Source organism: Impatiens glandulifera, chromosome 9 (assembly GCF_907164915.1).
Source record: "Impatiens glandulifera chromosome 9, dImpGla2.1, whole genome shotgun sequence".
Taxonomy (NCBI): Eukaryota; Viridiplantae; Streptophyta; class Magnoliopsida; order Ericales; family Balsaminaceae; genus Impatiens; species Impatiens glandulifera.
In genome coordinates this window covers 32,599,974-32,623,838 of record NC_061870.1, presented here as the reverse complement: position 1 = coordinate 32,623,838, position 23,865 = coordinate 32,599,974, and the positions used below count along the sequence as shown (strand labels likewise).

The 23,865-nt window shown below is 31.0% G+C and overlaps 2 protein-coding genes across 3 annotated transcripts; one reads left to right on the top strand and one right to left on the bottom strand.

Moving 5' to 3' along the window:
- The first annotated feature begins 5,612 nt into the window (after positions 1-5,612).
- On the top strand, positions 5,613-6,539 carry LOC124916273 (chitinase 2-like). Its single transcript, XM_047457000.1, has one exon. It carries the CDS (start codon positions 5,613-5,615, stop codon positions 6,537-6,539), a length of 927 nt encoding a protein of 308 aa, XP_047312956.1.
- Positions 6,540-6,590: 51 nt separating this feature from the next.
- LOC124916586 (phototropin-1) lies at positions 6,591-13,282 on the bottom strand. Of its 2 annotated transcripts, XM_047457318.1 has the most exons (23): positions 13,094-13,282; positions 11,607-12,193; positions 10,778-10,952; positions 10,512-10,694; positions 10,346-10,437; positions 9,965-10,259; positions 9,657-9,891; positions 9,499-9,569; positions 9,316-9,422; positions 9,190-9,239; positions 8,937-9,101; positions 8,763-8,852; positions 8,614-8,690; positions 8,434-8,518; positions 8,247-8,327; positions 8,063-8,166; positions 7,929-7,978; positions 7,752-7,858; positions 7,525-7,650; positions 7,387-7,438; positions 7,189-7,301; positions 6,977-7,117; positions 6,591-6,881 (listed from the first exon to the last, which is right to left on the bottom strand). In XM_047457318.1, exons 2-23 carry the CDS (start codon positions 12,160-12,162, stop codon positions 6,798-6,800), a joined length of 3,039 nt encoding a protein of 1,012 aa, XP_047313274.1. In that variant the 5' UTR covers positions 12,163-12,193; positions 13,094-13,282; the 3' UTR covers positions 6,591-6,797. The 2 variants fall into 2 exon arrangements, with proteins under 2 accessions (XP_047313274.1, XP_047313273.1); XM_047457317.1 differs by lacking the exon at positions 13,094-13,282 and having other exon boundaries at positions 11,607-12,409.
- Positions 13,283-23,865: the final 10,583 nt, after the last annotated feature.

Genomic DNA, 23,865 nt, shown 5'->3' with positions numbered 1-23,865 from the left:
AACGAAAGGCTCATTTTCACTCGGATGTTCATTCTCATTGTTGACATTATGGTACAAATCAACAATAATATCCTCCATTAGATGATCCTCAGCAAAAATATCTTCCATTAGATGATCCTCACAAACTTCAACAGGTTCGTCTTCCATAATATTAGTCTCGTTATTTGGTGGTTCATTGATCGGTTCGTCTTCAATTTCATCATTTAATTCATCTTCCTCCACATTCTCGGTAACATCATTTACAATTTGACGTTCAATTGATCTCTTTTCACCGTGAAAATACCAAAAATCATAATTTTGTCTTATTCCGTATACAATCAGATGGGATCTAACCACACTCTTATTCTCATATACTCGATTTGCACACCTTACACAAGGACATGTAATCGATGATCTACCCGTAGACTTTTCAGCAAATTCTATGAATTTGTCAACCCCCTCACTGTATTTAGGATCAGTACGAAGTATAGTCATCCATGTTTTGTCTGGGATTTCCATCTAATCTAACATACAAATTAATAATCCAACAACCTAACATCAATAATCAAACATACAAATCATTTATTAATCTACTAATCCAAACATGCAATAACCTAATAAACCAACAATCCATCAATAATCTAACATACAAATAATCTAACTTAATCTACCAATCCAATAATCTAACATCAAATAATCTAACTTAGCATTCAATATTATCTAACCTAACATACAAATTATGCACTAACCTAACATCAATAATCTACTAATCTAACAATGTTATAATCAAATAATATACTAATTTAACAATCAAACAGTGATTGTAAATAAGAACTAACCTGAATCTGAAAGGGCAAACTTCAATCAGCGAGAGGAAATGCAAGGTCAAATTCGATAAAAATTGAATATTCTGCAAAATAGAATGAAAAAGAGTATTGAGAAATAATGTACCAAAATTGCATATTTAAGTATAACATTTATGTGCACCTTCCTAGTTTAACTATTTAAAACTCTATGCTCAATTCTAGCATGATTTCTTAGCTTAAACATATCAAATAAGATAATAAACAAACTATTGCATCAAAATCACAATTCATTGGATTTAACTCAAAGCCTATTAAGAAGTGTTTCAAAATGGACCTATATATCAAAATCAGAATATAATCCAAATGCTAGACATACAGTTGAGGAATATAGAAAACTGAATAAATAACATACCAGGATCAACTATGCTTAGGCAAGAATATTCCACACTACTTCCCACATGTTGTTCCTAGGTCAACATTGTCTGTCCACACCAAAACAAGTCTAAATTAACACATATATGTATGAATGTACACAAGTCTAAATTAAGAACAAAAGGTTTGAAGTTAAATCATAAGAATTAGAGAAAGAAATTTAATTTCATATATATCTGTCAATGCTATTTTACAGATATGAAACAGCAACAGGGAATTCGATTGTTTGCCTCAATGCACAAAAGAAAGGTCATAAGATTAGGAATACCTTATGATTCATTCAAAACGGTTAACTTCCAACAGACAACAAACCTGATTCGAAACAAATATTCAGAAGACATATATATGCAATTAAAAAGTTATACAATAAATCATGGAAAAGCGGCTGTAATCCAATATTATACAGAAGAAAAGTTAATATTGATTCGAAAGTTAATATCCGCCGGTTACAGAAGACTAGTTTAACTATATATAGTGATTCGAAATGTAGCATGTAATCCAATAACTAATCATTAGTGATTCGAACTAACCTGATTGATCGAAATGCAGCGGCGCGCGGCGGTGATCGGACAGGGCAGATGATCGGCGGAATAGAGAAGAGGGAAGAAGAAGAGAAGAGGGAAGAAGAAGAGAAGAGAACAGAGAAGGGAAGAACTTATCTGATTGGAGCGGTTGATCGGCAGAATCAGAAAATAGGCGGAAGAAGAAGATGATAACCGGCGGCGACTTCAGACGGAAGAAGAAAAGAAACGGGCGCGGAAGAAAACGGAAGAAGAAAAGAAAAGAAAAGAAAAAAAGGAAGAGCGCGCAGTTTATTAATGAGTATCTGTAATGGTTTTCTATATAACCGTTACAGATACTAATAGAGAATTTGGAAAGACGGATACTCTATCTGTAACGGTTATAGAGAACACCGTTACTAATAGATTGTCTGTAACGGTTTTCATCAAAAATCGTTACAGATATCCCTCACTAAAAGCTTTAATTGATGTCTTATCTGTAACAGCTTTCTCAATAACCGTTACAGATACTAGGAGAGAAATGGAAAAGACGGCTCGCTTTCTGTAACGGTTTTCTTTATAACCGTTACAGATATAGTATCTGTAACGATTTCCATCAAAAACCGTTACAGATATCCCTCACTAAACCTTAACTGAAGCTTTATCTGTAACGGCCTTCTCTATAACCGTTACAGATAATAGAAGAAATGTTGAAAAGACGGTTCGCTTTCTGTAACGGTTTCCTTTATAGCCATTACAGATATCTCTCCTTAGCTGTAACGGTTTATATAAACCGTTACTGATGTACTGATAATTGTAACGACTTAATTTAACCGTTATTGATAAAAATTATTAGTAGGGGCGTTCGAACGTCGTTACTAGGAGTCGTTACAGAAGACATATTTTCTACTAGTGTATAATTGATTTTTGCTTCTGCATATTGTTGATCTTTACTGAAATTATTGCATTGCATTAGGTGATTGCTGAAATGACGGATGGAGGAGTCGACAGGATCGTGGAGTGCACCAGAAACATCAATGCCATGATTTTTGCGTTTGAATGCGTCCACAAAGTAAGTATCTAGCTAAGTATCGTCGGAGATTAGACGACCAATATTTGGATGGAGTCATTGCCTTTTTTGGATTTAGCGATGATTAGATTTAGGGTTGTGGGTTTGGATGGTTTAGAGATGGGGAAGGGTAGGTGACAGTCGTGATGTCGATGGAGGAGGAGAGAGTATCAAAGATGGTAGAAGGGAAGCGGTGTTAACACAAAGTCTTAAATATAAGAAAACAGTGTAACTAGAGTTCTTTAAACGATAACAAATTAGGAGAGTTCTAAATTTGATAAAACCTTCCTAGAAGAGTTCTAAATTTGTCCTTTATCCCATGACTTGGATCGGCCATTAAGAAGGCCCATCTATTCAAGTCTATTCAAGTCTATTCAACATATAATATATAGCTCCCCGAGCAAATCATTGTAATTAATGAGAATTGCAATTATATGTTTGTTTTAATCTCAATTCAACTCCTAAGAAATAGGAGAGGATCATACAAAAGTAATTCAACTCAAATTGTTTTTCATAAAATAAAATATTTAGAGCTTGTTTGATGTTGGGTTATTTGGGGTTATAAGGTTTAAGATTTTTTAAAATAATATATATTTGATGAATAAGTTGGTTATTTGGATTTTTAATGAATTGAACTATTATAATGTTTTTTTTATTTAAGATTTAAAATAAGATAAATATATTTTAATATTTTGATTGATAAATTGAGTGATTATACGATTAAAGAAAAAGTAATAAGGGAGATAAAAAAAACATCAAAGTACTCTTAAGAATTAGTTTGAACTTATTTCATGGATATTCATATTTTATGAAAGACATTCAAATTGACAATCCAAACAAATAATTTAAGACAGATTATTTTAAGAGTTAATCATTTATAACGTCATAATGATATAGCACAAAACTTATATCTAAATAGTCATGAATTTGAATTTGTACACCGGATCAATTCCAAAAAAAAAAGTTGTCATATATTAGAAAAAACAAAAAAACAAACAAAGAGTGGATTCAAAAGTCAAAACATCATTAATATAAGATCAAATCAATACAATTTAAGGATCACATTAAAGCAATTTCACCTTAAAAAAAACATTATCGGTACCATAAAGAGATAAAAGTCTAAGGTTACAAATAAAAAAGTTAAGCAAGTAATGAGAGGTCTAATCAAGTTGGCCAAGAATCATGTGGTCAAAAACAGACACACACACAAACTGATTTTCGGTAGATATATAGTTGGGTGTGTTTTAATTTCACCAATTAAGATCACTTTACCTCCTTGTATGTGGTACTAGCTAGCTAGAGATAGATGTGCACCAAAACCTTAATTTCATTCCAACTACTTAGTGATCTTGTTAGTGTTTTAGCTAGCTAGTTTTATTCTCAACATAACTCAAGAGATTATCAAACATCAACAACTAATTTCTACCACTTAATTAGTTCTAGAGTAGACCTAGCTAGATCAGATTATACATGTACGTAAGAGCTAGTAGTGGTAGGATTGACCACCACCTTTTTAGGCATTCACAAATATGCAGAATGAAAATTTAAAAATAATGCAATTTTAACTATATATGTTAATTAAACTTATGCCCTTTTTTTATGTGCTAATCAACAAGAAATTAATGATGTTATCTCCTTGGACACAATCGAAGTGACAAATAACAATTGGTGGTTAATTAATTAGCTAGTACACTATTAATAATTATTAGATGGGACAAGACACCATATATATTGAATGGGTCCTTGGGTGCCCAATAGGAAACTATTCTTTGTTTTGGAGGTATATACATTGTCTAGAGAATTTCTTACTTGGAAAGTGCCTCAAGTTATTCGATTCACCTCTAATCTTACCTTTTCAAACTCCCAAATGCTTCATGTTTCCGCCGTTCCTCCTCAAAAGATTGAATCCCCAATAAATGTTTTCACATTTAGATCGAATTGACCCCTACCCTCCTCTAAAAAGATCCTTACCTTTTGGGGGATCGATGATATTGTTCTAGCTAATTATGAGAATCATTAATTTATAAACATGTAGAACAAAAAGGAAAATGTTTGATAGTAAATAATTTGCATTTGGTCGGTCATGTCCACCATTAATAAGTGAACTTTGCCTCACATCAGGTGCTATGTTGAAAATAAGATGATAGAGAAATGATGTGCCAAGAGAGAGCTCTCTTTATGAATGAATAAGATAAGGAAATGATAAATCAACAAGCACTATGGTCCTTTCCATGTGTGCTTTTTTTCACCCAAAGATCATTTTTTCCCGAATTAATAGGCTTTTTTTGTGGCCAAGATTATGAGTTTTGATGTGGACTTTGATAAGTGTCAACTTTCTTAAATTCCACTTCTCTAACTAGTTGGTTAGGTTTGTAATCATGGGTCAATCAAATCTTTTTTATGTTGATGTTTTATTACACTATAGAGAGATCTATAATATTATTAGCCTCTTTTCATGGAAAATGCGGTCCCAACATAGACCTAGGGCCGCACCTACATATTCACGTGGTAAGATCGCCACACCCAATAACCAAACATTCGTCCTCTTTCTCTATGGAATAAGTCTTTATTTTTTTTGAATATTTTATTATTTTGAAGAAAAATAAGAGATTAACAAGAAAGTTTTTACAGCTACGAGCCTACAATAAAATCTCAAACAATGTTAGATGCCTGCTCCATTGCAATTTACAAAACAAACAGGCTGTTCGATATCAAATTATTTGAAAAAACAATCTGGTCATGAAGAAGAAACCAAAGATGATATTATAAAAGATTGTCTTGATCAGTCTGTGCTAGAAAATTAACAGGAATATTCCATATAGTACAATGGTGGATTCATCAAAGATCATTATTATGCTAATTCTGATTCTTAAAATAAATGTTTTCTTCTTCCCAAGGTGGGCAGCTGCGACAAACCAAAAGGTCTTCAGAGAATATATAGGAGCTGAAGACAAGAATGTAAGTTTTTGGGACATACCAATTAACCCAGAAACTGATTTTCATTTCATTCTTTCCTTTGCCATTGACTACACAAACTCTTTAATTGCTTATCCTACAAATGGAAACTTTCGAGTTTACTGGGACGAACAAAATCTCAACCCATCTCATGTTTCATCCATCAAATCCAAACATCCAAATGTTAAGGTAGCTTTAAGTTTGGGAGGAGATACAATTAATGATGGCCAGTTTGTCTACTTCAATCCTACATCAATTACTTCATGGGTTGAAAATGCTATCTATTCAATATCTTCTATAGTAAAAGAGTATCATTTGGACGGCATTGACATTGATTATGAACATTTCATGAGTAGTACAGATCCAAATACATTTGCTGAGTGTATTGGACAACTATTAGTCCACCTCAAACAACATGACATCATCTCATTTGCATCGATAGCACCATATCAGGATGACACCATTCAAGAATACTACGGGACCCTTTGGAGAAGATATGGAGATCTTATTGATTATGTAAACTTCCAGTTTTATGCGTACGAGAAAGGGACAAATGTTTCTCAGTTCATGACGTATTTTGAGACTCAAAGTAAAATTTATCAAGGGAGTAATCTTCTGGTTAGCTTTGGAACTGATGATGATAGCGGTGGTTTGAAGCCTGAAAATGGATTTTTTGTGGCCTGCAATATGCTCAAGAATCAAGGTAAACTACATGGAATTTTTATTTGGTCTGCAGATGATTCCAAGAAGGATTGTTTCCGTTATGAGGAGCAAGCACAAATCCTTCTTGTCAATTAATTATATTTATTTTATTAGTTCGACATAATATTTAAATTTATTCTAATGTAATGATTGAAATCAAGCCAAATTAAATTAAACCATGGAAATCACAAAACAAAACAAAACAAAAATACAGAAGATTGCTAAACACAAAACCCTGATTACACGCGAAAGGAAATGACAAACTGAAAATAAAATAACTTCAAATTTTCATTTATTTTTGGGAAGCATTTTGTATAAAAAAGAACTCCATTCTTCTTAGTATAAAGACTTCTCTTAGAAATTCTTCTGCAATTCTTCAAGCGCTGGATCGATTTCTTTCTCAGTTTCATCGATAGGAGCATCGAGTTTAGGAGGATTCTGGATATATATTCATTCAATTATAATAGCTTGTTTAGTATTAAGTAGTAGTGAAAAAGAACAAAGAAAAAAATGGAGTTTTTATTTTATTTTACCATGCAACGAACTAGAGCCCAATTGACACCACGAAAGAAAGGGTGTCTCTTAATCTCGTTTGCGCCTTCGCGCGAGCCAAGCCTGTTCTTTGGATCTCTATGTAGCAGCCTGTACATGAGCTGCTTTACCTGGAGACTCGACTGCAATTATATATATGTTTAATTAGGCAGCAAATTATATAAGACAAATCAAATTATCATCCAAAACTTACCTGTATACTTCCAGGGAATTTAAGATCCTTGTGAAGAATATTACTGAACGTCTTCTGCCTTGTTTTTCCCCTGAATGGCGTGTATCCGTATAGCATTTCATACAGTAGGATACCTGCATTCACAAAACTTCTATTTCCTAAGGCTGCCAAAAAAGATTTAAATCACCAAGATATTTCCAAGGAATTTAATAATATTACCAAGAGCCCACCAATCTACAGCACTTGTATGCCCTGCTCCTGTTATGATTTCCTGAACAACATTATATTTATAAGATTACTTACTTACTTAACAAAACCACACAAGTAAAGAAAGAAAGAAAGATAATTAAATCGAACCGGAGCAATGTATTCCTCTGTTCCCACAAAAGAATTTGAAGCTCTCATCGGTTCAGCATAGAAGACTGGACCGTCATACCGGCTCTTCTTGTTCCTTTTCTTTTCATTTGTTTCTGGGAGCAGAAGCTTTCAAATGACAAAAAAAAAAAATATTAATTAATTGAACATGAAGAAGCAGACATCATTCTTTAAATAGAAATGCAGTTGAGTAAACTGATAGGACACACCTGAGGTTTGCAAGATGTCAAGCAAGATAGATCAAAATCTGTTAAAGAGACATGTCCATTGCTCTGAAGTAACACATTTTCTGGCTTCAAATCCCTGTATATTATTCCTACATGAAGAAAAAAAATTAATTCTTCCATCTGCTAAGGTAGAAAAGAGACTTTCAAATTTTTATTTACCTTGACAGTGAAGATACTCCAATGCAACAATTACTTCGGCAGCATAAAATCTACAAACCATGAATAGATTGATTGTTTATGAATCTAGCCTATTCATGAAACAGTGTTAGGAATCTAGATATTCTTGTTTTAACCTGACGGAATCTTCCTTTAAGACTTTAGTTGGTTGACTGTCCAAGAGAAGGAAAAGCTCTCCTCCAGGGAAGTAATCAGTAATCAGACATATATGAGTCTTTGTCTGCAATATATATATGCATTCCATTTCTATATCATCTGTTCCAATTTCAAAAAACATGACTCTAATGGGTTTAGGCTGACCTGAAAGGAGGCATACAAAGCAGGAAGAAAAGGATGGTCCAACATGTCCAAGATTTCCCTTTCTGCACAAGCTCTATGCACCTGCCAGTAGACATAGATACAGCATTATTACTAGAGGATAGAAAACTGTTTGGGTTACTAGAGGAGCATTTAAAGAAAGACACCATCATTCATCAATCATGTCAACCTTATTTCTGTTCAGCATAATTCCCTTGTCCATGGCTTTCATGGCAAATAATTCACCAGTGCCACATAGCTCAACCAAATGCACGCTGTCAAGAAGAAGAATGATATGTCATGATAATCTCCCATAAGAGTTAAGACCTGCTGCAAAAAAGGAAAATAAAAGAAAGAAGATTTTATAAACCTGCCAGTGTCACCCGATCCCAATGGCTTTATTGGCTTGAAATGCTTTAATCCTAATGATTCCCCACTCTCTAGGATCTGAAAAAAGCATGTCACATGAAAAACAAATTATTACCATTCTACAATATTTTAAAGTAATGTTTTTACTACCTTTTGGATTGATTTCCAAGAAGAGCTTTCCCTTCTATGGGGCTTTGGGTGAACAATTTTTGAGTGGTTAGCCCACAAGTCCTCTGGTTTCTGCATATCATAAAAAAAGTAAATTATTGACAAACTCAAAACCTAATTATCAATATTTTGAAGCATTTTAAATTTATTACTTACCGTATTAGCATCTGGAAATTCCCTGACTGCATCATCAATATTTGCAGCCGTTTCTTTCACAATTTTCGCGCTTTCTTGGGCTGTTGCCTCGGGGATACAGTTGTGAAGAGGCTCAACATGTTCACTTCCATCTAGCTGAACTCCTATGAAGTATTGAACTTCACCCTGTTCAATTAGTAGAAGAAGACAGTTTTTATTAATAATCTGCAATATTAATCATCAAAATTTTCAATATCTTTCAAAGAGAATTCACCTTTTGATCACGCATAGGCTGCAGATGGAACAAGTTCCAAAACTTCTTCCCTGTGCATTTAGTACAAGTGTAAGTATTCTCATCCCAGGAATTGGAGAATTTAAAGTTTACACATTAAGACCATACCGCTTTTGCTGTAGTTAATCAGCTGCACGGTGACCTCTGTTTCATTTTCAATAGCATTCCTGATTTTCCTCACAGTCGCTGGATCAGTTTCTGGTCCTTGTAGAAACCTATCCATTCATGTCCAAGCAAAGCAAAATAAGGAAGGAGGATGTCAGAATTTCTTGACTTAATCTGAATGTATACCTGCAATTTCTTCCTAAGATTTCTTCACGGCTGTACTCTGTTAGCTCCAGGAAGCTATCGGATGCAAATATCTGTAAACATTAAAATAAAATTATCCAGACACCTCGAAAAATGAGTGAAACGAGATATTGATGAATTGGATATATAGATGTTATTACAATTGGATTATCAGGCAGCCTTGGATCGGTAATGACGAAGTTCTTCTCTATACGTTCTAAAGTGGTGGCGAGATCCATACCCTTCCTCATCTCCTTCTTCCTAACTTTATCATCCAAGCTCTCAGGGCGTGCGTCGTCGACGTCACTATCATCATCGTCAGAGTCATCATCGGCTATGATCATATCAGGATCAAACTCATCTTCGTCCGTACTCGCCCGACTCTTCTTCAATATCCTACATATATAGTAAGGAATGATGTTTAATTATACGACATCTAGCTAATAATAATAATAATGTTATGACTTACCCCATGAAAGAGCGACGGGAGGATTTCTTTGGCGGTTTCTTGTCGGGGATCTCACTGATCTTCTGCATAGAGGAGGTGCGGGTGCCGGCGTGTGAATTCCGACGAGGAGGAAACATCGTATCAGAATTTCGCCTCCCGAGCGCATCCATCTTCTTATGCTCAACGCCGACATTGTCCTCCGATTTCCTCAAGAAATTGGGACGGTTATGGTTTACAGATTCACTCATGGCGCGGGGCCTTTTCACTGCTTGCAATAGCTCTGCAACTGAGCTATTTGCCATGTCCTTTTGGCGGGCTTCATTATTATTATTATTTATTTAATTTTCTTTTCATTTCATTTTAAAAATAAAAAAATTAAATAAACATAAATATATATAATACCATCGTATCGGATTAGTGACTCGGGCAAGCCATTGGGGCGGAGTGACTTGTCCTTGAACCCTTCTGTATGCTTACTTACCTCCATTTGCATTCTGTGCATAATTATATATAAATTAAATTAACATTAATTAAGAATAAAGTTGAAGTAATTAATTATAAAAGTTACCCAATGAACTTGAGGACTTTTCCAGTGTCATCTTTAATGGGTGCAATAGTTAGAAGGTTCCAGAAAGGAGTGCCGTCTTTCTTGTAATTAAGAAGTCTCCCACAGTAATTATTTCCCACTTGTAAAGACTCTCTTATCTTAGCCACGTCTCCTGAGTCTGTGTCCTTACCTTGTAAAAAACGACTATACCCGCCAGACACGTTTAATATATATGTATCATTCATATTTAAATAAATATCAATTTTATTTATTTGTGTAACACTCACCAATTTCGCCCTATAACTTCTTTCGAGGTGTAACCGGTCATTTTGAAGAAACCGGCGCTGGCGTACATGATCGGGAAATCGGGTTTGGAGGCATCCGACACCACAAATGTTTGCTGGAATGTCGACAATGCATCTTTCAAGTCCTCCGACACCCTTGGAAATCCCCTCTCTTTCCCTGCAATTAATCATATATCTCTTAATGAGTAGTTAATATTGAAAATTACTTACAATTTAATTCAAATAGTTAGAGTTATTTTAAAATAATATTAATAATATAATTGTTTATATATATATATATATATATATATATAGGTATAAAATTAATCTATCAAATAATAATAAACATATAAAACTAGAAAGTGTTAAAAGTTATTAATTAATTATATTTATTTCAATTAGTAATTAAAAATTAATATAAATTCACTAAAATAATATAAAATAGTAAAATCTAAATAATTTATAAACTTGTAAACTCTGATAAATTCAAAATTAATTTAAGAATTTACAGTTGGATATTTTTAAAATCATAAAATTTTAAAAGTCACTTACAACTTTATAAATTCTAAGAAAATTGTAAGATTTATATTTTCAAATTACAATTATTTTTCAACACTAATGAAAGAAAAGGTAAATGATACTGTAGTAATTTTGTTAAGAAAATAATAATTATTCAATTAAATAAATAACGATTAATAATTATTTTGAACTATTAAACAATTATATTAATATTTATATTTAATGAAAAAGAGTTTATTATTATTAATTTTAATAATAAACATTGAAAATGTGATCATCATTGGTGGGTACGGGTATGGGTACGGATACGAACCTGTTCCATCGTCAGACATGTCGCCGGAAGTCCGAACAGAGTTACCTGATTCCCTTCGATTTCCAGATTTTCCACTCAATTCATCGCCAGAAGTCCTAACCTTCACTCCCTGCAATTTCCCCGTTTCATCATCCGTCTTCAGCACCAATCCCCACTCTGCCGCCCTCTGAGCCGCCGCTCCAACTTCCCCCGTAGAAGAATTCCCCACCACCGCCGTCGCCTTCTCGTGATCTTTCAGTACAGCCGCAGCAATCGTCTTGTGAGCCACCGCCGGCGGTGGATTTTCCTCGGAGGATGACTCTTTCAGGGCCATCCATGTCGTGATCTCCTCCGGGTCTTGCCTTCCAGACTTTGAGGACAGGTCCGGCGTAGGCTCCGGCTCCGGCTGCTCGGCCCAACTCTTCCAAGACGGTGGTTGTGGGCGGAAGACAGGAATTGTCTGGCGAGGAGATGTGTAGCCCGTTGGATTGAACACTTCGAGTGAGCCGCGAGGATCTCTGGGCAGGGAAGGGACGATGGGCGGTGGCAATTTGTTTGTCTGTTCCGGCTGATCCATTTTTTATGTTTCTCTCTAACTAGCTAGCTAGCTACAGAAACATGAATTAAGTAAAGCAATATAAGAAATGATCAAAAGTGGTTAGCAGTTGCCTTTACAGCATATACATACAATAATATATATGATTTGATATCTCTATAGATGATGGATGGAACTTGGAAGAAGTGTGTAAATTAATAACATGAATGTCGTGATGAATGATGATGGATGAGGATGTAGTAGATAATTTCCTCCCTTTTTGAATTGTGGGATAAAGGCAAGTTTCGATGTGATGAGTGTGAGAGATGGATAGTTACTATACATAAACTAATTTCTATCTGTAAGGGCGTTTTTGTAATCTCGTAGGTTAGTTGGCGTTTTGTTTTGTGGGGGTAAGTAAGATCACTGATCGATCAAGCTGTGAGGACCTCACAATTTCAAGAGGGTAAAATGGTCATTTATATTTGTGATGAGACATTACATTACATTATATACATGAGCTTATCAACATCTGCTTGCTGTTGTTGTTGTGCAAATTGACTTATATCTGTTTTAATTTGTGTATAATAATTTAAAATAAAATGAAATGAAGGAGATAGATTAATACAGATGTGGCATTTTGAGGGTAGCTCGTTAATTAAAAGCACGGTCATCAAGTAAAGGCCAATTCGTTGCTGTACATGAGAGTGACAGTGTGTGTGTGTGTGTGTGAGAGAGAGAGAGGATAGATGGGCAGAAGAAGGAAGAAGAAGAAGATGGTTAGGAAGAAGAGATGATATATATATATATATGATGATGAGTCAATGAGTAGTGAAAAAGTGATAGATTTGGTTGAAGATTGAAAGTAAAAAGAAGCAAAAAGGGATATGTAGATACTAAAAATGGATATAGCTAGCTAGAGCTGCATGTTAATTTTATAAAGAGAAAGATGAAGAGAATAATAATGACTTACTTCTTAATTGGGTCTCCTCTTTCTCTTCTTCCACCTATTATCTCTTAAGTAGTAGAGGGAGAGAGAGAGAGAGAGTCTAGTAGTAGTGCAGATAGATGAATCAGCAGAGAGACGAAACGAGGTTGATTTTAAAGAAGAAAAGATAGAAGGAGAGAGAGAGAGAATGATTGTCGAAAAGGGTTTATAGGCATCCCATAACTTGTTCAGAGCGATAACTCACATGGTACCTGAATATATCCCCATGCCTTGGAACTCCCATCATCAAAATTAGAAAAATAAAATAAAATAAAATATGGATAATCTTGTTTTTTCACTGCCAGACAATAACCATAAGTCTAGCTAAGAGTCTAAGACCGACTGACTGACTGCAATTCCACTCTGGAGCTCCTCCTTATTCCTTTTCCATGCCACTTCATACATGTATACAAGTCTGGAAAGGCCCCATCTCCAGACTCCAGATAGGCACAGAGGGTGGACGGACGGGTTTCTAAGATCGAACCGAATCAAACCAAACAGTTTGAGGTGTTCTTTAATTGGTTTGATATGCAAGGGAGAATTTTTAATGTAATGGATTGTTAGGCTCGTTCCTATCCCACAACAGTTTCCAATTTTTTACTATCTACACAAATTCGAAACGGGAAGAATGTCAATTTTATAAACTATGTTGTAAAAATGTGTTAAATTTACGTATTAAATATCAAAATTTTATTTATATATACTAATTTGTCAAAAAAAATGTTAAATTTATTTAAAATAACGGAAAAGTTAAACGAAGTTAAAAAATTTGCCACATTTAATATCCACATATTTTTAATTTACATTACTTTAATTCTTTTTTCATTCAAACAAAACATCCAAATTTTCCATATCCATTTTTTCTCTCTTTACCTAAACTCTTCTTTCTTCTAACTGTTCATCTTCGTCTCTTCATCTTTAATATAAGTAATTATTATGAAATAAAAGGCTAAAATCCAGAGTAGGTGGGATCCCATTAATGACATGGAAAAATTTTAACCCACTATTAATCATATCTGATAAAGAACTGCCAAAATCTTTGGAATCAACTTCGTTTGAAAGCCTAAACCAGGTTTTCATTTTCATGTTTTTCCGACAGTCGTCGCCGATCGATACACCACGGAGGGCCCCACCTTTTGTCCATAAATACATCGGCTGAGCGAGGCTGTAGTTGTTGTAGTAACAGAATTTCGTGTTCAGAGAATCGCATCTCGAACACTTCATCGGCTGTTCCGCCACCTTCACCATCGTCACAATTTTTCAGTCACTTGGTTGTTCTTCCGTCACAATATTATTATTTGACGTCAACATAGCTGGTTCTTTAATTTTTTGGAAAAAGTTGAGAAAAAAAATATCTTTATAGATGATTAGTTCATTAAAAATAATTTAATCTTTATTGCAGTAACTCATACTCTATCACATCAATTTTAATTACAGCTATAACCTAAACAAGAATAGACAATCAGAACTATAGAAATGGTGTTCGTGAATATTATAGAGATTTCAGAAAAAAAAAATGACTACTCATATTAGAGACGAAAAGGAACAGTGAGAAGAAAATGAAGAATTTGGGATAAAGAGAAAAAAAAATAGATAAGAAAAAATTTAGATGTTTTATTTGAATGGAAAAAGAATTAAAGTAGTGTAAATTAAAAACAAATAAAAAATAGATAGATATTATATGTGGCAAAATTTGTAACTCCGTTAACTTTTCCGTTATTTTAAATAAAATTGACACTTTTAACAAGTTAGTATATATAAATAGAATTTTGATACTTAATGAATAAATTTAATACTTTCTTATAACTTGGTGTGTAAAATTGACATTTTTCCCAACTCTATACTAAATCATTGGACACATCAGCGTTTAATTTTAATATTTGCATAATAATTTACTACAACAATTTTGCATAATAATTTATGAAAAAAATTATCAGCATATCAGCAATATATTTTGTGTTTGAATATGAATTTTTCTCTGCTGAATAAACTGAATCATATTATATGTATGTATATAAGAATAAATTAAATAAATTAGAACGAATAAACAGAATATAAGTTGAATCAAACTTATAATTATATATAAGTATAAATGGTAAGAAAATATAAAATAGTATAAAAAAATATAAATTATATATATATTGGTTTTAATTATAATAAATGATATAAATTGTATATGATTTAAATTATATTTGATATACAGTATATAATGTAGTATATAAATAAATAGATAATTTTAACTTTTTAATTAATTAAAGTGAAAATATGAATTTAAAATTATTTTATATAATAAATATTTAATTATTATTATTCTCTTAATTTATTTATTATTATAAATTATTTTATTATTATTATTTAATATTATAATTATTATATTTAATAACTAATGTAATTTTAAATGAAATATAAAAATTAATTATAATATAAATTATATTTATTTAATTAAATATTATTAATAATTATAATAAAAAAGAATTAATATATATAATAAAAAATATTATTATAATCTAATTAAAGTATGAAAATAATAATAATAATAATTAATAGAATTATCATTATAAAAATAAATATTTTTTAATTATAAGTTTATAATATTGGATTATTTTAAAAATATATATAATATTAAAATTATTATATATAATAATAATATTTATAAAAAAAGTATAACAAAAAATTAAAAATTAAGTTACATAAAAAAAATATTTTACTAAGGGAATTTGTTACAATTTTATACAAAATAGAAAGATATGAGTATAAATTTATATCAATTATAAAAGTTAACCAACACTATAATAAAACACACTACCTCTTAATACTACTACCTCTTAATACTGCTTACCTTAATCTTAGAGATCATAAATGATTTTTTTATTTAAAACATATTCATATTTCTTTTAAAACTCTCAAATTATTATATCTTCAATCAAACTACTAAAATATTCTAAATTTATTTATATAAAATTAAATTATACATAAAAAAAAATATTATAATAGTTCATTCAATTAATATCACAAATAATATCTTTTTTATTTAATAATAAGTCTCTCTGCCTTGTCTTGTCAACCAATAAAAATACAGCTCAATATTATATTATTAAAATTAAATTAGATTTATAAATAAATTTGAAATCAAGTCTGACCCGTTTTGTCCCCCATTTCGTTTGTAACCTAATTTTTTTTTGCTATAACTTCGTCTGCTATAATTGTTTCACATTATCAGTTCTCATCTATTTTAATTTCACCATATTGTTATGATTTACGATTTCTCTCTATCGAGCATTCGCGATTTCTTTTTCAGTAACCTATTACACGAATCTTTATTAGAAACAAGTTCTGTAGTTCGCGAAAATGCTACGTTTGACTTTTTGAGCACTAACAAAGTTAGGTTTTGTTCATATTTTGTTTGTGTAAAATGTTATGTTTTATTTAGAAAATTAACAAGGTTTTGTTTTGTTAATATTCGGGAAACAAACAACAACATCACCGTATCCAACAACAACATCAACGATAATGATGGTAGGTAACGTATTTCATTAATACTGTGTTTCTAATATTTTAAAATGACATTAACGGTTGTTTGTTGTTCAGTTTCTAATATTTCATGTGAAGCGCGCTTAACATGAGAGGACACATCACTTGAGAGCGTACATCATCTCTTGTGTGAATTTCTTTTTCACAATAAAGTAGTTGTATAGTAAATATCGTATGATGACCGTTTCATAATAGATATGTTGTACAGAGAGATATTGTACATTAACTCTCGTGTGAAGCGGCACACTTCACATTCTAGTTGGTGTACAACCGTTATTGTGTAACACTCGCTTCACAGAGAGCGCATCACACAAGAGAGTTGTTATTCAAAATCAGGTCCACCCGTTTAACCTAATTAATAAACATGTCAAAAATAGGTGAACCTGAAATTATCCAAAGTAAACCCGCCAACTTGTTTACAATTTTTTTTTGAGTTTTGTGTTTTATTTTTCTTACTCACTCATTTTTTTTGTAATATTTTTTGTAAACGCATTTGTTATTTATCTTCATTTTTGTTTTGTGTTGATGTCATTTTAATTTGAATAGAGAAATGTGAATTAATTACATCAGGTTAAATCGAGTTGGGTTAGGTAAATCGAGTCAATCAAGTCGTGTTCGGGTCAAATATAAATAAACAAAACAAGTTCTAAGTTAGAGATTTTAACTCGAATTATTAAATATATCAATTTAGTTTAGTATCAACCAGTTAACTTGACAAACCGAACCCACTAACTTGAACCCCGAATTGTTACCCTTAATTTAGACTAAAAAATAAAAAAAACCTATAAAAAAAAGCAAGAAAATGATGGTAAGTGATGATGTCAATTAAATCTCTTTATAACTAGTGTTTCATAATTCAAACATCAATTAAATCTCTTTATAACTAGTGTTTCATAATTCAAACATCAATTAAATCTCTTTATAATTAGTGTTTCATAATTCAATAAATATAATAATAATTAATAATAATGTTATTTAAGGAAGAATTGGGAAATGACTTGAAGAGAAATTGAGGATCCGATTGGTCATTCTCCCACGCAGAAGCTAGCAGTGGTCGTCTCATCATGTCTTCATGTTTTCTTATAACTATAATTTAATTATCTTTCATTTCTTGCTTATTCTTGTTTCATAATTATTATTATATATAAAAATAAATTATATAGATACTGGACAATAGCTAATTAATACCACTGTATGTGTACCAGTACGGTCAATTCATGGCACTATATATTAATTCTTCAGATATGTTAAAAACTAATTAAAAAAAAGTCTATGCTATATATGATTACTTTTTTTTTTTTATCTTCTCTTCTCTAATGATGCATTTCTCATTGAAATTGGAGATAATAGTAGATCCATATGAGTCTTTAAAGTGAGGGAATGTTAAAAGAGGTAAAAGTTAAAAACTTGAACTTTTACAACACTACTTGATCAAGATTTAATGAAATGTTATCGGGGAGAGCAATCAAGATCATGCACCAAATCTTTTAATTAATTAATTAAGAATATTATAGAAGTATATTTTATTTTATTTTTTTAAGAACAAAATCAAAAATCATTCAAAATATAGCCCACATTGATTCATAATTTTTTTACAAAATATAAGAATGTTAGAAAACCACAATTTTATTCAGAAAACCCTAATAGGTTAAACAAGAAATTAATACTTAATAGTTAATAAATAAAATGATTTTTGAGGTGTGTGAGTGATTGTCTCCAAAATAGGAATACTCCATGTGATTTGCTTTTTCAACTTCTTCCCCCACGTCCTATCCCCTCCTCCTTTTAAATATCTTGTCACGGTACTCAACATTTTTAATCATTTCTATTTTTCTTAATTTTATAAATAGTTTTATAATCTTTTAAATTAAACTGTAACACCCCATGTTACACCATACCCTATTACCTTTTTTAATTTAATTTATAAATTAATAAACAGATATCTTTCTCTATCTGATGATCTTCTCTTAATTTATTCCAACCGACATGACCCGCATATTTGAAGCTCCCCCGGCCATTGGACATGCAAATTGTTTGTTTATCGCCCCATGTCCCTATCTTGATAGGATCGACGACCCGTGGATGTGTGCTTGAACCACCACCATCACATGGATTTCAATGTAACAAATAGAACTAATTATGTTTTTTAACAACCTAACTCTTAGCTTTTTTTCATAGCTTATGTGTGTAGCATGTGGGAATTATTAATTATGCCTCATCCATTTATATCAATCTTGATATAGCTCAAAATGTACATTCTCATATTAAATGACCACTAATAATGTCAAATATTAATTTGCTTATCAATCATATCATTCTAATGCATGGTGTTAATTAATTTAACATGATCGGGATCTTTTGAAAAAGAAAAAAAAAGCTTCTTTTTTTTTTTAAAGTGAGATTCCTCTTTATTAATACACCATAAATACAAAAATGGTAAATGTTACCTTAACAAGTAATTACATTATTTATAATTATTAGTTAATCAATTAATTAACAATAAAGAGAATGAAAACATCCAACAAAGGAGAGTAGTTTTCATAACGTGTTTAAACAGTCCTTGAAATAATTTAAATAAAATAAATGGTCTTATCTTAAAAAACAATGAGAGCCCAAAACAAAAGACCAATCAAAGCTCATAATCAAAATATATATTCAAAATAAATAATGCCGCTATATGCTAGCTATTAGCAGATGTTTCAAGAAAAAATATGATTGAGTTTGCATTTGTTTTCATCATTCCTAATATATGTAGATTATGATCTCTTTATTCATCTTAATTTAAATTAGTTGTTTTATTTATTTTTTTCTCTACACTTGAACAATATTGTCAATAATCTTCTCTTGACTAGCTACTCTAATGCATCCTAGTTCCTGATTCCGCCAAAGTTAATATCAAAGTTCTCGATCACCTTTAAAAGTTTTCTTTCCCGTGCATGTGGTTCACATATATACATGGTCTTACATTGATAAACCTATTTAAGATTCTCAAATGAGGAGTGTCTCTAAAATTCAATAAGAACCTTTGGGTCCACCTCAATAAGAGGAGGATCCACGCCCACCTAACAACATTGCATCAGCTGTCCATGATCAACACAATGGGATCATGAGTATTGATGCCCTATTTTGGTGTCAAGCATCAACCGCGATGGGGTCAATGAATTATTGGGCTAACAATAGCTAGGTATAGCAGGTGTGGTCCACATTTACCGTGCCTTCTTCATGATCCTACTAACCTCTCCCTTGGTGTGTAATTGGAGGTCGGTCCTTAGGTAAGCCCATCAAGTCCTCGGGCTTGGACAAGTCTTTTTAATTTTTATTATATTTTTATCTTTATTTTTGTATTTTTAATGACTAGAGATATTGTTTAGTGGTACAATCTTACTTTATTATGAGTTTGATTATTAAAATGTCTATAATTAATTGATTATTTTGTAACATTTTTATTTAAAGAAGAAAACTGAAATTGGGATTCAGGTTAGGGCAACCTAATTCTTAGGGTTGACAGATCTCGATAGGTCTCATTCATGAGATCCAATGTTGATATTGTCTTCCACAGGAGTCAAGTTCCATTTTCTATATTTTTCTTGTCTAACTCTCCTCATTAGAGGAGACATAAAAACATTAACAGTGACATAAAACATATAATGTTAAATCTATCTACCATATCATTAGAGAGAAAAAAAAAAAAAAAAAAAACTATCAACCATATTGAGCTTGTCCTCCAATTAAGTGAGAATTGAACATGTTGATATTTGAGGTCTTTTAGGTATCTATTTTGACCACTTGAACTATCATTATCATATGAGATTTTTTTTTTTAAATTATTATTTTAGTATAATTAAATTTGTTAAGGCTTATTATAGTTATTATTACAAATGAGAGATTTGAGATATTTAATTTGAATTAATATATATGACGATGAAATCTTCATTACTCTTTAATCTGGATCTGGGATATCATTGTTTTGTCAGATGAAAGATCAAGATTCATTCATTCAAAAATTTGTAATCATGGGGGAATGGGAGATCGAATGTCCCAAACCGTAGGCCATTGTAGAAGGTTTCATATCAATTTTGACATATAAATTAATTCATTCAAAATATTAACATTACGAGTTTGTAGGAGACTAACGAATTCGGTTTAGGTATAGAAACTCTATAACTTATCAAATTTTTACGATTTTAAATTTACGATATTAGGATTTTACGAATTTATAAATATTTTTTTTCATTTTACGATTTTACAGTAAACAAAATTGAGTATATATTATAAAAATGATTATTTATTCAAATAAATGAATTAATATAATTTTTTTTTGTTATTTATTTTGTAAGACAAATTCTTTGTAATTTTTATTATTTAACAATAATTTAGACGAGAGAATCAAATCGAATGGATTGATCATCTAACGATCAAACCGAACCGACTAATAAATCAAAACTTATTGTTCAAGATTTTTAAAAACTAACGTCAGCGAGTTGGCTATCCATTTCAATGTACATACGGACGTACCGTACCAATCCACTCACACTTTTAAGTCCAGGATCATAAATAATTAAATAAAAAACCTCAGAAAATATTTGTATATATATATATATGGTTACTAGTCATTTCCCTTTGGAGTCTTCCAATAAAATTTGAACAATTTAGAGAAGATTAATATGACCAGGCAAAAATGACAAGTATAAATTGTGAAATAGTCCAGAAAACATAATCGATTCTAAACTACTGTTATTACAAGAATCATTGGTAATGGTATTGCATTGCTCTAAAATCATTCAACCAATCACGAACAGATAGCGATGATTTTCTACTGTCGTTAATGGTTTTTGTTTAAAACCAGAAATTTCACCAGTGTTAATTTTGGGTTATAATTTAGGAATTTTTTTAAGCTTTAGATTGATGGGAAGAAGATCCTCAACCCCTTTGATAAGATGTTGCAGATATTTCATCCGAATCATTAATTAATATATTGATGTACTAGTCATGGTGAAATGTGAGTTTTTTTTATGGTAAAAATATAAAAAGTAATTAGAATCTTGAAGATTATCTATTCTAAATATTTATGTTTAATGGCCAAAGGGTCACCCAAATCTTTTTGATGGCTTCCTCAAGAAAAAATATATATATTTATTGAGATCTGGTTGAAATTGAGGATGGATGCCACAAACGGGATGTATGTTTCAAATTTCACCTTTTCGATCCAATATATATAATAACGTACAAATGAAATTAATGTTTCAAATTGGACAACAAGTTAATGATAATTCCACGACAAATCAAATGTTGTTTTCAAATGTACTAATTTAATCTTAATGCGTTAGACACTAAATAAAAAAGTAGTTAGAGAAGTTTCCCAAGACAAGGACCAAACTGAAACTATATGAAATCTAAGGGGGGTCTTTGTTTTGTTTTCATACGGTTCAAATTAACAGTGACCCCATATATTAATATATGATCTTTCGTTTCAATTAACAGCCAGGGCCAGCCATGTATATCATAGTACCTACCATATATAACTTATATCGGGTTAATGAGTCTAAAATAACGGCTTTTAATGGCAATGAATGAATTGGATTGGAAGAGCTGATATTATTAGAATTTTTTTTTTTTTTTTTAAAAAAAGGAAACTTGATAGATGGGTGGGACCGACGGACACGTGAAGAAGATATAGAATGAAGAGCAGAAAATAAATTAATGGTTTTTATGTTATCCGACCAAAGATGAGGGTGAGGAGGAGGGGGGGGAGATGAAGGGCCACGCTCTAGTGTTGGGAGTTGTTTTTGTTCGAAAAAAAAAAAAGAGGTAAGAGATGAGGAAGATGTCACTGGTCAGATCACATCTCGATCGATCGATGGTGAAATATTTTTTCTAAAATGGTTGTTTTTGTAGCCCCACAGAGCTCCTCTTGTCATGTCAATTTGGAATTGTCCTCATATTTTATCATAATAGATAGGGAGAAGGACCATTACCCAATATCTATATATGCATACCATTTGTTTTAGATTAATTAGCTTGTATCTGGATTGTGATATATATAAATTAATTCTTGAGAAAGAGTTGATTATCTATGTAACGGTTAAATGGTAATAAGTTACTCATAATCATAGGGTAATTAAATTCAATTCATCTTATTCGATTACAGCGATAGAGAGAAAACGCAAAATGTGTTTAATTATAATTTTTTGTGTTAATTTATTATATAAAACTAGGAAGATCCCCGTGCCATGTACAGATAAAAATATATTATTACAACGACCGCGTTCATCAAATTTTGTGTTTAATTTAAAATATAAAATATAAAATATTATTAGCCTAGATAGTTAAAGAGTTATACTTGTTTTTGTTAGGTTGTGAGTTCAAAATATACCTATAGAATTTTTAATTTTATTTTTAACCGTTTTAAGTTTATGGCGGGTCAACCCAGAATCCGACCCAAATATTCATTTTCTCTCATATATATATAAATTAACACGTTTTAAGTTTATGGCGGGTCAACCCAGAACCCTAAAACTTTAATTTAACATGTTTTAATTGAAAATTAAACTCGAATATTTTTATACTTTAGATATCAAATATTGACATTTAAACTACTCTAATGAGTTTAAATTATAAACTTTATTATAACTTATAAGACTATGTTTTGGGTGTATTTGATTTAACCAACATACTCAAAATTTGAGAGATTAGAGTTTGTAAATTCATAAAATCAAAATTTTATTTGAAATTGTAAGAGGTAGTTATAAAATATATTAGGCTTTATTTAGTTGATTTTTTTTTATTATAGTCAAATATTATTTCATACCTTCTCTTTTAAGTTTATTAATTAAAAACACTTAAAAAATTTTATTTAAAAAATATATTATTATTTTACCATTATATATTAAAATATTTTAAATAATCGAAATTTTATTTTGAAAACCCTCTACTTATATATTATTATTATTATTTATATATAATTAAATAATAACACTAAAAAAAGTTATAATTTGATATGTTTACTTAATATGAACAAGTTATAATTATTTAAAATTATAAAGTGTCAAATCATGAAATTTAACTAATTTAAAATTTTATATAGAATTAGAATGGTTATACTCTTTAAAATCTTAAAAATTAAATTGAGATTGTAATTAAGTTGTCACTTTGCAAAATTGCATATTAATGAATGAAAAGATTTAGAAAAGAAACAAAGATGATTCCTTTGGTGTAATTGAGGCCGG